The sequence below is a fragment of the Crocodylus porosus genome, unplaced genomic scaffold (genome assembly GCF_001723895.1).
Source record: "Crocodylus porosus isolate Cpor-Errol unplaced genomic scaffold, CroPor_comp1, whole genome shotgun sequence".
NCBI lineage: Eukaryota > Metazoa > Chordata > Crocodylia > Crocodylidae > Crocodylus > Crocodylus porosus.
This window is the reverse complement of record NW_017728947.1, coordinates 59,791,105-59,805,606: the sequence shown is the minus strand read 5'-3', so window position 1 is coordinate 59,805,606 and position 14,502 is coordinate 59,791,105. Positions and strand designations below refer to the sequence as shown.

General features: G+C 38.3%; 1 protein-coding gene across 1 annotated transcript in view; it reads right to left on the bottom strand.

The window, feature by feature from the left end:
• The window catches only part of LOC109321277 (formin-like), a 239,975-nt gene that overhangs the window by 50,428 nt on the left and 175,045 nt on the right, over window positions 1-14,502 (bottom strand). The window contains exon 13 of the mRNA XM_019551832.1: window positions 14,322-14,414. Within this exon, the coding sequence (XP_019407377.1) occupies window positions 14,322-14,414 (93 nt within the window). The remainder of the gene's footprint in view (window positions 1-14,321; window positions 14,415-14,502) is intronic.

Sequence of the window (14,502 nt, the reverse complement as noted above, 5' to 3'; positions counted from 1 at the left end):
TTCAGGACAGACTATTTCTTGTTCTTTGGATCAGCTCACTGTGTCAATATTGCATTACTTAAAAGCATGTGGATACAATCACATTCCAAGACACCTTATTTGGTGTCTTTATGGACTGAGGCTATTGTCTAACTATAAACCTCTGCTTACCAAGGCAGAGAATCTGCACTTTGCAGGCGCATGCCAATTCATGTAAATCACCCTTTCATCTGTTTAAATACAGAGATCCTTGAGTGATGAAAAGTTATGACTGTCACAAACAGTTTGAAAGATTAAAGTAATTCTGCTGCTGGCATATAAAAGTGTTCCACATCTAAACACAAACTCTGTAAGGTCTGAAATGTCATTGCTGGGAAGGATAATAAGTTTTAAGCAAACATTATAATTGCAAGGAAGTATGACATATTTTTCATGTTTGACAATGGGCATAAATATCCTCCCACACTGTTTAATGTGAAAACTGCATATGTGTGGCAGAGATAATAAAACATCTCAATGAAAACAAATGAAGGGAAAAAGAGTTATGATGAGTAGAATTGCAAACATGAAGCTTTGAAGATGAAAAGTGTTCCTACTTGTAAAGAACTGGGATCTGATATACAGACTTAATGGTCTATCTCCCTTCTGCTGTGAACTAAGTCAAGTCCTTTAACAAAAAGTCTTAATTCACATGATGCTTTCCATGCTGAAACATATAAAAAGCATTATGTTCATCTCCTGGTAATACTGGAAGGTCACCTGATCTAATTTTTGTAGCATGTACCTCATGTCTGAAACAACTGAATGAAGATTATTAATTCATTGGCAATCATTGGTCTTGGGGATTGCACCCTTGGTAGGTTACCACAGCTTCTTGAGTGGCTAAGGAGTCTGTACACAACAGGCAGACCCTCCAGCAAGCTGCACATACAAACTTGGTTGAGCTTGCACTGGCATGCCGAGCACTGTTTTGTCTTTCCTGCCTCTGACACCACTTCTCTAGCTCTAGCTCTGAAGCACTGATCTTCTCCATCTCAAAATGACTTTTCACACGCAGGGGTCTGAAGCAATTGATTCCCAGCATTGGCCACTCATGCGGAGCTCACAAAGGTTTTTGTTGCAGACACCAACAAAACACAGTTTGGACTGTCCAAGTTGACATTTGCCAGTGGTCAGCTCACTGTAGAGTATGTCCTTGGGGATTTGGCCATCACTCATATGGTTGACATGTCCTAACCAACAGAGATGTCTCTGTCTCAGGAGCACAAACATATTGGGTATCTTGGCCCATTCCAGAACAGCAGAGTTGGAGATTTTGTCACACCATGTTATGCCCAGGATATGGTGGAGACATCGAAGCTGGAAACTGTTCAGTTTTCTTTCTTTCTTAGCATAAGGAGTCCAAGTTTTGCTGCCATACAATAGGGAGCTAAGTCCAAGTGCTGCAGATGGACATCTTTGTTGACAGATGTGACGGCCAGAACCAGAGGGATTAATAAGTAATAAATATGTGCTTCTTAGAGGCATTTGGTATTTTGCCTAAACAGGTAATATTAATGAATATAAAGCTTGTAAGTTTGTAAACTGCAAATGTAACTTGTCTGTCATAAGTTTAACCAAAATGATAAAATTAGCTGTTCATGGAACTGACTAGGCCCCAAAGGCAAAGCTGTAGATGTGAGATTAGCTGACCTATCTGTTTCTGCTCAGGGTTCAGCTTTGATGATAGAAAACTGGATCCAACTGCCTGACACACCCAACACATTCCAGGAAAGCACATTCCAAGAAAGCATATTCAAATGAAACCTAAAAGGGGTTGGGGCTTAGGCGGAGCAATGTCATTTTCAAATCTAAAGGTCCTGCATTGTAATTTGCTAATTGGATAAAACTGAATCTGGGTAATAACCTTTTATGATAATTTTTAACACCTTTCAATCCCATAGGGTAACAGCTGTAGGGCAACATTGTGAGTGGCTCTAAAGCCAACAGATTAGCATAAGACTAGGTATAAAAAGCACAGGTAACCAACAGGAAGAAGGGAACAGAATGGTCATTTCTGTTCCACTCCCGGACCCCAGATTCCTTGTGTGAGTGAGGATTGGATCCTGATCAAGGGACCTTCCCCGGTAATCCCTCTGACAGTGTCGATCGGGGACGCCTGACTTCATTGGACTCACTTGACACATACCTGACACTGAGGGACTATCAATAAGTTGCCAACCCATGTCTGTCTATCTGTTGTTTTGAACAGCCCAGTGGCTAATACCCTTGCAGTGCCCAGTTAGCCTGCGATAGAATTGATCTATCTGTTGTTATTATCTGTTATTTACTATTAGATCTTTAATACTGCATTATCTTTTTATCGCATTTATCTTTCTGTTAGCTGTTGTGTGTGTATAAACTATAATAAATTTGCCTTTACTCCACTCCCAACTTTGCCTCCTTGATCCAAAACTGAACCTAACAGCCCAGTTGGCCTGTAATAGAATTGATACACTCACAGTGTCCAGCTGGCCTGTGACAGACAGAGTGAGCTCTCTGTTTTTCCAAATGCTCTTTTGAAGTTTTAGCTATGGGGTCACTTGCCTTTCTAATAAGAGAATTAATTTTGGCTTCCAAGCCAAGATTTTGTGAGACAGCAGAGCCCACATCAGTGATTTTTCCCAATTACTTCCAGGCTTTCATAATTTATTTTAACTTTGGAAGGACAATCAACTTGTTGACTTCTGACTACTATCAGCTTTAGGCTAATGGTCAGACCAAAATCATCACAAATGTGAGAAAGGTGATCCAAGAGACTTTGAAGTCCTGCTTCTGAATGACTAACGATTGCTGCATCATTGGCAAAGAGCATTTCACAGACAAGAACTTCTTGGGTTTAGATTTTGCTTTGAGATAAATGAGGTTAAAGACTTTCCCATTGGATCTGGTCTGAAGGTAGACTCCTTCTGAACAGCACTTAATCCATATTTGAGTAGGACAGCAAAGAAAATCCCAAAAAGCATAAGAGCTAGTACATAGACCTGTTTGACACCACTCTTGATTTCAAATTCTTTCAAACATGACCCATCGAACTTCACTGTTCCATGGATACCGACATGGAAGGACTTCATGCTCAGGAGCTTAAGAGGGTAGCCAATCTTCTTCAGGATTTGGAACAAACCATCTCTGCTGACAAGATGAAAAGCTGTGGTGAGATCAAGAAATGCTATGTATAAAGATTTTCACGGCATTTTTATTGTAGCTGTCTCAAGGAGAATATCATAGCCATTGTGGATATAGTGGACCTGAAACCACATTAAGACTCAGAGTAGACTCTGTCTACAAGGGTCTGCAGTCTTAGCAGGATAACTTTGGTGAACAGTTTCCCAATGATGCAAAGTAAAGATATACCACAGTAGTTACTGCAGTCACTTATATCACCTTTGTTTTTGTATAGAATGACACTGTTTGCATCTTTCATGTCTTGAGGAACTTCACTTTCTCTCCAACACATCCATATTAGTTTCTGCAGTTGGAAGAGGAGGATGGATTTCCCGCACTTAACTTCAGCCAGTATGCAATCAGCACCTGGGGCTTTACCACAAGAGAGCTGATCAATGGCTTTTTCTACTTTGTCTACAGTAGGTTCATGGTCAAGCACTATTAGAGCTGAGAGGTCTTCAAGTACATCAAGATTGAAGTCAAAGACCACATTTTCATGAGAGTAGAGTTCTGAGTAATGTTCAAACCATTGATCCACCTGCTTACTGTGGTCACTGATGGCTTCACCTGTGGAGGATTTTAAAGGGAAGGTATATCTTGAAACAGGCCAAGAGCTTTCCTGATTCCCCTATACATTGCTTGCATGTCACCTCAGTCAACAGATTTTTGGATACTTTTGCACAGTTGTAGCCAATAATCATTTGCACACTGTCTCACTCTATATTTGACCTTTCACTGGATCTCTCAAAGTGCCTGCAAGTTGGAGTGGCTAGGGTTAAACTTATATTGAAGGAGAGCTGACTGGCTCTCTTCTATAAGTGGGATCTTTTCAGATGAATTCTCATCAAACCAGTCATTTGGACTGCAAAGCAAGGTACCATGAGAGCCCAAGGCAGTTTGTGAGATGGTTCCTTTGAGATGAACCCATTTCTCCTCAGCAGTATTAAAGAGTTTAAGATATGATAGAACCTCAGAGAGAGTTTTAATGAATTGAGATGATGTGTCTTCAGCTTTTAGTGGAGTGAGATTTATTCATAGTAACGACAGTTTCTTTCTCTTGTGTAATTTCCTGGGATGCAATTTGACTTCAGTGCATACCAATGAATGATCAGTATCACAGTCAGCACTCTGATAGGATCGTGTAATTATTACACCATGGAAGTCTCGTAAGCCGGTAATAATTAGGTCGAGTTGATGTCAGTGTCCAGATTGTGGGTGGCACCATGATACTTTGTTTTCAGGTTTCATGTTGAAGAAAGAATTTGTTATACATAGCTCATTGCATGAACATAGCTGGAGGAAGATATCATGTTTATAATAGTCACTTTTATTTTCCTCAGCTTCTGGTGATAGTTTATTTCCTTTTTTGGGGGTTACAAAGGGAGGAAATTGGGGACATGAAATAAATTCCCAGCAGATCAAGGGAAGTGATTATTCCCTTCTATTTGGCACTGATGAGGCCACATTTGGAGTACTGTGTTCAGTTTTGGGCCCCCCACTACAGAAAAGATGTGGACAAATTGGAGAGAGTCTAGCAGAGGGCAACAAAAATTGTTAGGAGGATGGGGCGCATGACTTATCAGGAGAGGCTGAGGGAACCGGGCTGATTTAGTTTGGAAAAGAGAAGACTGAGAGGGGATTTAATAGAAATCTTGAGCTACCTGAAGGGAGGTTCCAAAGAAAATGGAGCTCTTAGTGGTGGCAGATGATAGAACAAGGAGCAATGTTCTCAAGTTGCAGTGAGGGAAGTTTAATTTAGATATTAGGAAAAAACTCTCACTAAAGCATTCTCCTCTCCTTTTCTCTTTCTTCACCCTCTCTTCTCCTTTTCTACTTTGAGGAAGTAGGACAAAAAAGTGTTAGCTTTTCTAGTGCATCTATCCTGTTTTGTAGTTCTTCTGTACTTTACTAAGAATATTTTAGGTATGGTTCCTAAATGAACCATTCAACTAATTATTTTCCAGAGTGGCAGTCTTCTAGCCAAGAAGCCCTTGATCCACTTTTATGAACTGAAGTTTACAAAGCCCACACTTTTAAATTCATAATCCCAAAGTTCCTTTACCTTTATGTCATATCAAAGCAGTGCAAGTGATGAGATAACTGTTATATTTTAGGAAACTTGCATAGTAATGGGAAAAAGTAAGTGTATAATAGATCTTATTCCTTTTTGCAAATTATGGTGACATTATTTAACAGGACTATAGCATATTATACATTTACATTTCATTAAGAGTTTTTCCCACCTTTGAATAGTGAATTTGATGAACAAAAATGCTTCCATTAAATACAGCTAAGATATTACTAATACCAATTTGCATATAATGCTTTTATCTTAGAATTACAAAGCATTTTGCCAAAAATGACTACCACCATCTCAACATAGGCAAGAATCATTACTTACATGTTAAAGACTGGAAAACTGAACCTAGAGAGATTAACTGATTTTCCAGCATCACATGGCAAGCATTTAAACTGGGATTAAAACCCAAAGTTCTGGCTCCTAGTTCCCTGCTCTAAGCAACAGACTATACTACTTCCAGTTATACAAAATAGTTTTGACATTAACAGGCAGTACAGTTTATCCCTTTTAGCATTTCAGTATGTCAGTCTCATAACATTCCCAATGCTTGTTTTTTCTTTTTGCTGTACAACACAGCAAGATTATAATTAATTATTATTAATTGTAATTAGGGAAATGCAAACAGTTCAGATAAAGTAAACCAATCTTAGGGGGGGTTTTAGAGTATGTCCAGCTCAAAGTAAACTACAGAGTAGAAAAATCAAGCAACAAAAACCTGGACACCTGTGAGTTCTAACACTTTTTAAGAGCCGAAAAATTAGAAAAGCAATTGAGCTTTTAGATGCTTGCTGTGAACCTAGCAGAAAGATATCAGATAGGATTTTAAAAAAAAATTTGCCTGAACTAGACACAATACTGTTTATTTAAACAAATAAAACTAAAAGCAGATGCTTAAGGGTGGTAGTCACAGTCAGTTAACTCCTGATTTCGGAGAAGCTGCTGAGCTTCTAGGCATTTATCTAAACGAAACCTCTGAACTTCTTGAAATCTGCCCAGCACATACACTGAGATCATCATTCAAGAAGGATTTTTGCTTTGTTCTCATGAGTCTTTGAATGGACTTTCAGAATACTTCCTTTGTAAAGCCACATGCAGTATTGTGCATTTTCTAAAACATTTCAAGACATCTGGGTAAATTATTGAAGGACAAAATTTTGTGTGTATTAAGAGTTTACAGGCGTCAGTAAATTATATTTACCTGACCCAGTGAAGGTGAGAATAAACGTGGGCAGCAGAAAATATTCAAAGGAAAAAAAATCATAGTGTGATTCTCTATTTACTTTGTGATACTTGTGAAATACTTTATTGGCTTTTGTTTGTGTGCAATCTTATATTCTTCTATTTCTCTATTACTTTATTTACTATTTATTTTCCTAGTACTTGTTCAATGTTGTATCCCTTGGATGACTGCAGATCTACTTGGAGAGGTCTATAGAAATACTCTGAACTGTGTAGTTGGATGAAAGCTTCTATTAATAGATAAATATTTTTTACAAAACATTAGCTAGCTCATGTAAAATATATGTTCATATTAAAAATAAAATTGCAACAACCAGGAAAGTATGCCAGCAAGTTGTATAGTGGTTATTGATGTCATGCATTTTTCATCAGTGTCATAAATTTGACAGCAGTGCCATGCCTGCCATGACTGTTTAGCTGGAACTTCACATATATTCCAAAACTATGGGTGAAACCTATAGTTTCTCACATTACTACTGGAGGTCACTATGCAGCCTGGAGTGGGTATAGCACATAACTAGGATGTGGAAAATCTAGGCTCATGTCCCAGCTCTGGCTGGTTCAGACAATGGACTCGAATGTCAGTTTAGTACTCATCACCAGCCTATTGGCTATTCTGGGTTATGCCTCTCTTTTTCTCCTCTGTTTCATTCAGTTAAAACAATTTTGTAATTCTCAAATGTTTTTGCAGGATAGGACATCAACTTTCAAACCATTTTTTACCACCTCTGATATCTTTCTCTGATATGACTATCCCTGCTATTGGACCTAAGCAGGAACTAATCGAGTAGCAGCAGCAGAGTGTGGAAATGAAAAGGATAAATAGAATGTAGGAGAAGAAAGTAAGATGTTCAGTGTTAGTCTCTGGTTAATCCAGCCAGATTCAGGCTACCCATCAGACCATCTCTCTATATCATATCTTTATTAAGCCACAGTAGGACTAGGTACAGGCATTCAAAAAGCCTAAGGCGGAATTGATCAAGTCATGTGTTTTTTTTGTATGCAGTGTAGTTTATTTTAGTAGTAAACAGTACATTTATCCTTTGGGGCAGGGAGAGGGTGCATACAGGCTGCCTATCTTAGATTGGGTTCCGCCATTTATAAACCAGTCCATGTGTGCCAAACTTCTGTTCTATTATGGGTTTAGACCATGTTCCAATCACTTATACCAGTAAAAGTTTAATATCTATACCTGGCTTAGAAAAAGTGAGTCCCATTGCCTCCTAACATAGAGATGCCTGTCTCCTTGGGAATAGGATGTCTCAGTGGTCTGGTAACAGGATATGAAGCCATTTACCTCTTGCTCCTTGGATCAAATTAAACCCAGTTTTGTAGCACCTATAAACTGTTACCATCTGACTACTGTCTGTAGGCCTGTGTGATATAAATTGTTTAATCTTGATATCCTTACAAATGGACAACAAGTATTCAAATGTCAAGCCTCAGCAAGGAGACTTGACTTGAATGAATACATTGTTTTTTAGTTTCTGGTGGAAGCAACTGGCAATGTAGCCACTGAAATGAGCAAACAGAATTACTAATCTTGTTGCACCCCTTTGGGCACAGGTATAGAACATGAACAGGTAAAAGTGTACCAGCTTGAACCTTAGGAAGTCGTAGGATCAAAGATGGCTAATGAGAAACTGAAATGGTTGGTTAGTTGCAACTGAATACTTAACTGATAGTTTCATAGTTTCTAGGGTCGGAAGGGCCCTGAGTAGATCATCTAGTCCGACCCCCTGCCACGGCAGGAAAGAGTACTGGGGTCAAATGACCCCAGCAAGGTGTACATCTAACCTCCTCTTAAAGACCCCCAGGGTAGGAGCCAGCACCACTTCTCTTGGATACTTATTCAGATTACTGATTAGTTATAATTTGGTACATGGAAGCAATGAAGGGAGTGTGATTGTACCTTTGCTACTTTTATTTTCACAACTGCATGTAAAATTAAGAGTCCATGCTAATGGGTCCCACCAGTAGGGCTAGGCTGTTGGCAACCATATGGGAAATTTTAAAGGAAAAGAAACCCGTCATAGAAATACTCAGAAAGAAAACACACAAGGAACAACTAAAATAATTAATTTGTAATAAATCACCAAGAGCATTCAAGAGCTCCGGAAAGTTAGTTCACTTAACACAAAAACAAACAAAAAGTAAAGCAAATAAAAATACATTACAAGAAATTATGATAATAGGCTTTTAAAAAATACTACAACTAATTTAATGAATTAAAAACAGCAGATCTTGAAATACAGCAATTGTTAGAGGACTTGTAGCCACTGGAAAAAAATAAAGTTGTGTCTTAATAGTTAAACATTTTATAAGATAATACGTAAACAGCAGGATTACATAATCAATGGATATTAAAGAAAAAACTAATAGCATGATCTGTGGTTCAATACTAATAATTGTGTTGTTCAACATGAATATAAACTATAGCAAGCAATATAATATTTAGTGAAAAATCAAAATGCAATAGTCACGTAAATACAGCAACAAAGCTTAATTCAGGACACCTGATTGTGGGTACGTCTACATGTGCAATTAATGCGAAGCAATAAACTCTGGAGCAGCTTGAGCTGGGGTGAACTCCAGCTCCTGGGAGCAGCATCTACCTGTGAGCCTGGGACAGCAGCAATTTGAGCTGAGGCAGAGCAGGCCCCCTTCTGGCTGGGCTTACCGGGCACAATTTATGCCCATGGTCACTATCTACATACACCTTTCAGTGAAGTAAATTACCCTGCTGTAAGATATTACTGTCTCTAATATTGGTGTATATGTGAATGGTAATGCTTTACTGTGCAACTAATTAATCTACTCCGCAGTAAAACATGCATGTAGATGCACCCAGCCTCTTTGTGCACTGTTAAGTTACTTATAGGCTTTTTCAGGGGCTGGCCAAGACCCCAGAATGAATTTTCATAGGAACTGAGAACTGTCAAAGACCTCACTACCACTATTATAAGTGCATATAGTTCTATGATCTTGCATTATCTAACATAAACTTTCAGCAACATGAGTTCATATGATCTTTGAAAAGTTTCAAGCAAAACACTACCGCACATGCTTTCCTTCTGGGGGGAGAGGATGAAAGAACAAATGTGTCAGATGTCAATCATGTTGCTTAATGCACTAATGGAGGGTGTTCAGATGCTGTAGTAAAAGAACCTATGTAGAACAGAATAGAAATAATGCTTACCCAGTTTGTAAAGCACTTTGATATCATATGAAGATATAAGTCCAAGCACTTTATTAATATAATATTTATCAAATTCCTGGAAGAAGAGGTGAATAGTGACGTGTCAAATTTTGAAAAAAAAATTAGGATTAGTTTAAAATAGCTCCTAGAAAGACAAAATGATAGAAAACCTAACAAACACAAACATAAGGGACAGTTCAATCCAGTCTTTCAGCCTGACAGATACAGCTAACTCAGAACCTAACAAAGACAAATTTTAGGTGTCAATAAGGACAAGTCAGCAATATTTATCATATACACTGTGGGAGTGGAAGCTATTTAAAAAGGGAAGAAAATTTATATGGAAAATATTATTAGGCCATTTTGCAAACAGATGCCACATCCTGACTTTTCACCTTAAAAACCATAGAAAGTTACAGAAAACACATCTCAGAAAAATGTGAAGAGTCCAAAAATGAAGAGTGACAGATTACAGGAATGAGAGTTTTCAGATAAGAGATGGCAAGATTAAAAATACATAAATAGAAGAGAAAGTTGATCAGCCATAGGCATTTATTTATTCTTTCCTGGATTTCAAAGAAACCTTAAGGAGCCATGCATCAAAACAAAAAGCCCATGAATTTGCATGAATAATGAAAACATTGTTTTAGATATGTGTAATTAACTTATGTAACTCACTGTCCTGAGATACTATGTAAGCAACTTTAAGTATAAGACCTTTATTGGAATATGAACAAAATCCTCTACTATATTGACTGGGACTAATATAGCAACACAATTCCCATCTTTGTACCTATAAAGTGATCAAATAGTATAAGGAGCAAATTTTACACAAGATATATAACTGCACAAATGAAATTGAAGTCTTTCCCACTGTAGGGCTAGGGACAGATGTTACACATAAACAAGTTTAAGTGTTTAAACCTGTAACAAAACAGATTTTCAGTGCACATACACCAATTTGAAAATGGCTGAAACCAGTCTGAGATAAACCCGGGTAAATGTAGTAAAAGACTTAACTGATTTGGATCAAACTAGTTTATGCAATATGTGTTCCAGACCCCTTCCTGGTTTAACTTAAACCAGAGTCCTCCAGCATCCCAGATTTTTTTGCATTTGCAGCTCTTGGCAGGGCTCTCTGCTTCAGAGCAGGGATGGCTCTGCCCCTTTGCCTGGCTTTTTCTTGCTTCCCCCCTCCCCCCACTCCTTGTTTAAGCAGGGATTCCCCCTCTTCCCCCTCCCACAGCATGGACCATAGCCAGCATGTGGTCTGCTAGTTAATGCTGAGAGATGTCTGTGTAAGGCAGACAGGACAAATACAGATAGGACAGTGTCCGCTTAGGACTTTTTGGAGCTAATAAACAGGTCAGCTGGTAATGTTCCTCCCTTCTTTCCTTGGAAAAAGGTGTTTAAGAAGAGCTTGAATTAATGAGAGAGGCTTTTGTTTTCTTGATGGGTTGATAAACACTGTGTTATCAACTCCCTGCTGGGCTGGTCAGGAGCAGCAAGGGGAAGAGGAGTGGTGGAACCCCTTCCTAATCAGAAAGTCCTGCTAGGGTCTGGCCACATCCCCGTCAGCTCAGCATTGTGGAAGTGCAGGGAGGGCTGCTTTAGCACTCCCCGGCTTCTAGCCTGAGCCACTGCAGGCATATGACCGTATTTTCTCAGTCCAGAGGGAATGTTTGTATGGTTACAAACTGGTTTAGCCTAGCCAAGTTAGACTAACCTGAAAAGATTGAATCAATTCAGGCTTAGGCTTTTTGACTGTCTTTCCCTAGCCTTGAGAACAGGATGCAGGGCTATTCAACCTTTGAGCTGATTTAATAGGGCCTTTCCCATGGCACTAAGAATCAAGTCATCTATACAAAAGGCAAACACAATGATCTGAAAAATAGTGCTTGATTTTTACAAAGCTAAGCAGGATTGTGATAGTGATTACAGTTATTTTACTCCTGTATAATTGGGTTTTGTTAATAAAGTTGGTTATTCCCTACGGTAGTATTGCACAGTTAAGGGAAGGAAAGATAAAGCAGTGTGGGAGAAAGGTAGAGTTAACAGTGTGCACAAATACATGACCCTGCCTCAGTCTCAGCACTTACTACTAAGACTGTAAATATAAACTGACAATTAAATGAAATGAAAAGACCACCTACAACAGTCTTACCTAGGAAACAAATAGTCCGATCATGGGTTGTTTTTTTTTTGCAGGATCTCTGTTAACTTTATGAGAACTTTAATAAATATATAATATGTTCAGGAAGAATATACTATAATTAGGAACTTGTCTGAAATTATGTGATATGAAACTTACAGCCTAAATAACATCCAAACACATTTCGGATTGAAAAACTCAAGCAAATTCCATTAAGCACAAAAATCCTGAAAATGAAGAATGCCAACTGTATTTAATAGTACAATGTAATAAGTGCTACTTTTAAAAAACTTTTTTACTCAGGAAACTATTTAAATACTACAGCTTCATAAAATAAAGTGAAGTTAAAATTCTTGATCTTAGGAGGACCTTTACAAAAAGATGAAACTGAATTTGGATATTTAATTAAAATTCCTATAACTGTTTCAAAGATCAGCAATTTAGTTAATATAAGTCTTCTTATGAAGCAACTGAGTCATAGTTCATGTGACTTTTCAGACATTAAATGTTAAATTGCTTAAGACTTTGTGAGTGATATTGCTCAATTAGGAATACTAACTTCCTCAAAGAGTCACAATAATGGTTACAACTGGCTCTGCTTACCCCTAGGAGTGTGTCATATAACTGCTCTGACAATACCAAGCTCTGTGTTCCTCACTGTGGTGTATGATACCCAAATCTACAGTAAAATGTAGAGTTCTACTTCAATAGAATAATTCAGAAAATTACCCTAAAATGAGACTCCTTGTATGTAAAGTGATTTTTTACAATTAGAAAAAATTATCTACATTCTAGAGTCACAACTATAAAAACATTTTGTACTGTAATCAATTATGTAACCATAGGAAAATTCACCTTTTCATTTTTAAAGGGAAATATACTCTTCCCTGACTAATGACCTTGTGCTGTTCTTTGAACAAACTTTTTCTTTAATTATATATGATACATTATATAATTTTATCACGTCGCTGTTCTGAAATGGTTTGTCTGGCTCAGCATCAGATGCAGTGCCTGCCTCCATTTTTGACACTTCTTTTAGTAAATAATCCTGTTTTTCCAAGTAAGCAATCTTCTGAACCAGGTCCGCCCTTGAAAGAACAGCTGTGATGTACTGCCCCCATTCTCCTAATACAGGCATACCTCGTTTTATTGCACTTCGCTTTATTGCGCTTCACAGATATTGCGTTTTTTACTCCTGGTGAAGATGCTGTGAACATTGTTGAAATGACAACAAAGGATTTAGAATATTACATAAACTTAGTTGATGAAGCAGCGGCAGGGTTTGAGAGGATTGACTCCAATTCTGAAAGAAGTCCTACTGTGGGTAAAATGCTATCAAACAGCATCACATGCTACAGAGAAATCTTTCGTGAAAGGAAGAGTCAATCTATGCGGCAAACTTCATTGTTGTCTTATTTTAAGAAATTGCCACAGCCACCCCAACCTTCAGCAACCACCACCCTGATCAGTCAGCAGTCATCAACATCGAGGCAAGACCGTCCACCAGCAAAAAGTTTACGACTCGCTGAAGGCTCAGATGATGGTTAGCATTTTTTAGCAATAAAGTATTTTTTAATTAAGGTATGTACATTGTTTTTTTAGACATAATGCTATTGCACACTTAATAGACTACAGTGTAGTGTAAACATAACTTGTATATGCACTGGGAAACCAAAAAATTCATGTGACTCGCTTTATTGTGATATCTGCTTTATGGCGGTGGTCTGGAACCGAACCCGCAATATCTCCGAGGTATGCCTGTATATCTTTCCATTCTCTGGGAGAGACTGTCACTTGTTAGTTTTAGGAGCACTGTTGCACCAGAATGACCCCTCCTTTTAAGACCCAGCAAAGAAATTACAGCTTGAATTCTTCTTGTTGAACTATGCAGGTTGTATAACCAATGTATGAACACACCCTTTAATGGTATTGAGCATATCAAAATTTCTGCCACTAAAAATGTTCAATCACTTGTGGTTTGTGCTGGGCAACCTAAATTGTCTTTTTATCTGGGTGGAACTGACCGGGGCGGACAATAAAGGCTTTTCTATACAGTCACTGGCGAGTTTTAGGGAAGATGGAAAATGAAACCGAGAGCCTCCTGCCCACCTGAATCTAAACCTGCTCTCTGATTTGCTGGAGAGTGAAGACTTGACAGGGGCACTGAGACTAACTCTGGAGCAGCCCCACAGGCAATTTCTGATTCAGGAGTGCATCAGTGGGCTTGTGTGAGCAGCCAGGGAAAAAGGTGTCCTCCAACCTGTCCTCCCCAAGCTCCACTGCTGACATTTAGGCAAGGCCAGAATTAGGAAAAAGATCTCTGTGGCTACAGTGCATAAGATCTACGCACAATCTTTGAGGTTTTCACTTACCTTTAAACTCCATGCGATGGTTGTTGAAGGCAATATATTTACCAGCAAACAATGTAAGCATTACAATATGAAAAAAGAGTCTAAACATCTGCTTACCTTTCTGAAAGAACTCTTCCAGTTTATCTTTGAAGGGCTGGAGATGTTGTTCTGAAGACTCTCTACAAACCACCCTCATTTGCTTTTCACAGGCTACAAACAGAAGTTCAGGGTTAGATAGTTTGAAGCCACATATTTAACTCACAACCTTTAACAATAATCATATTATTTCTAAAGCAAC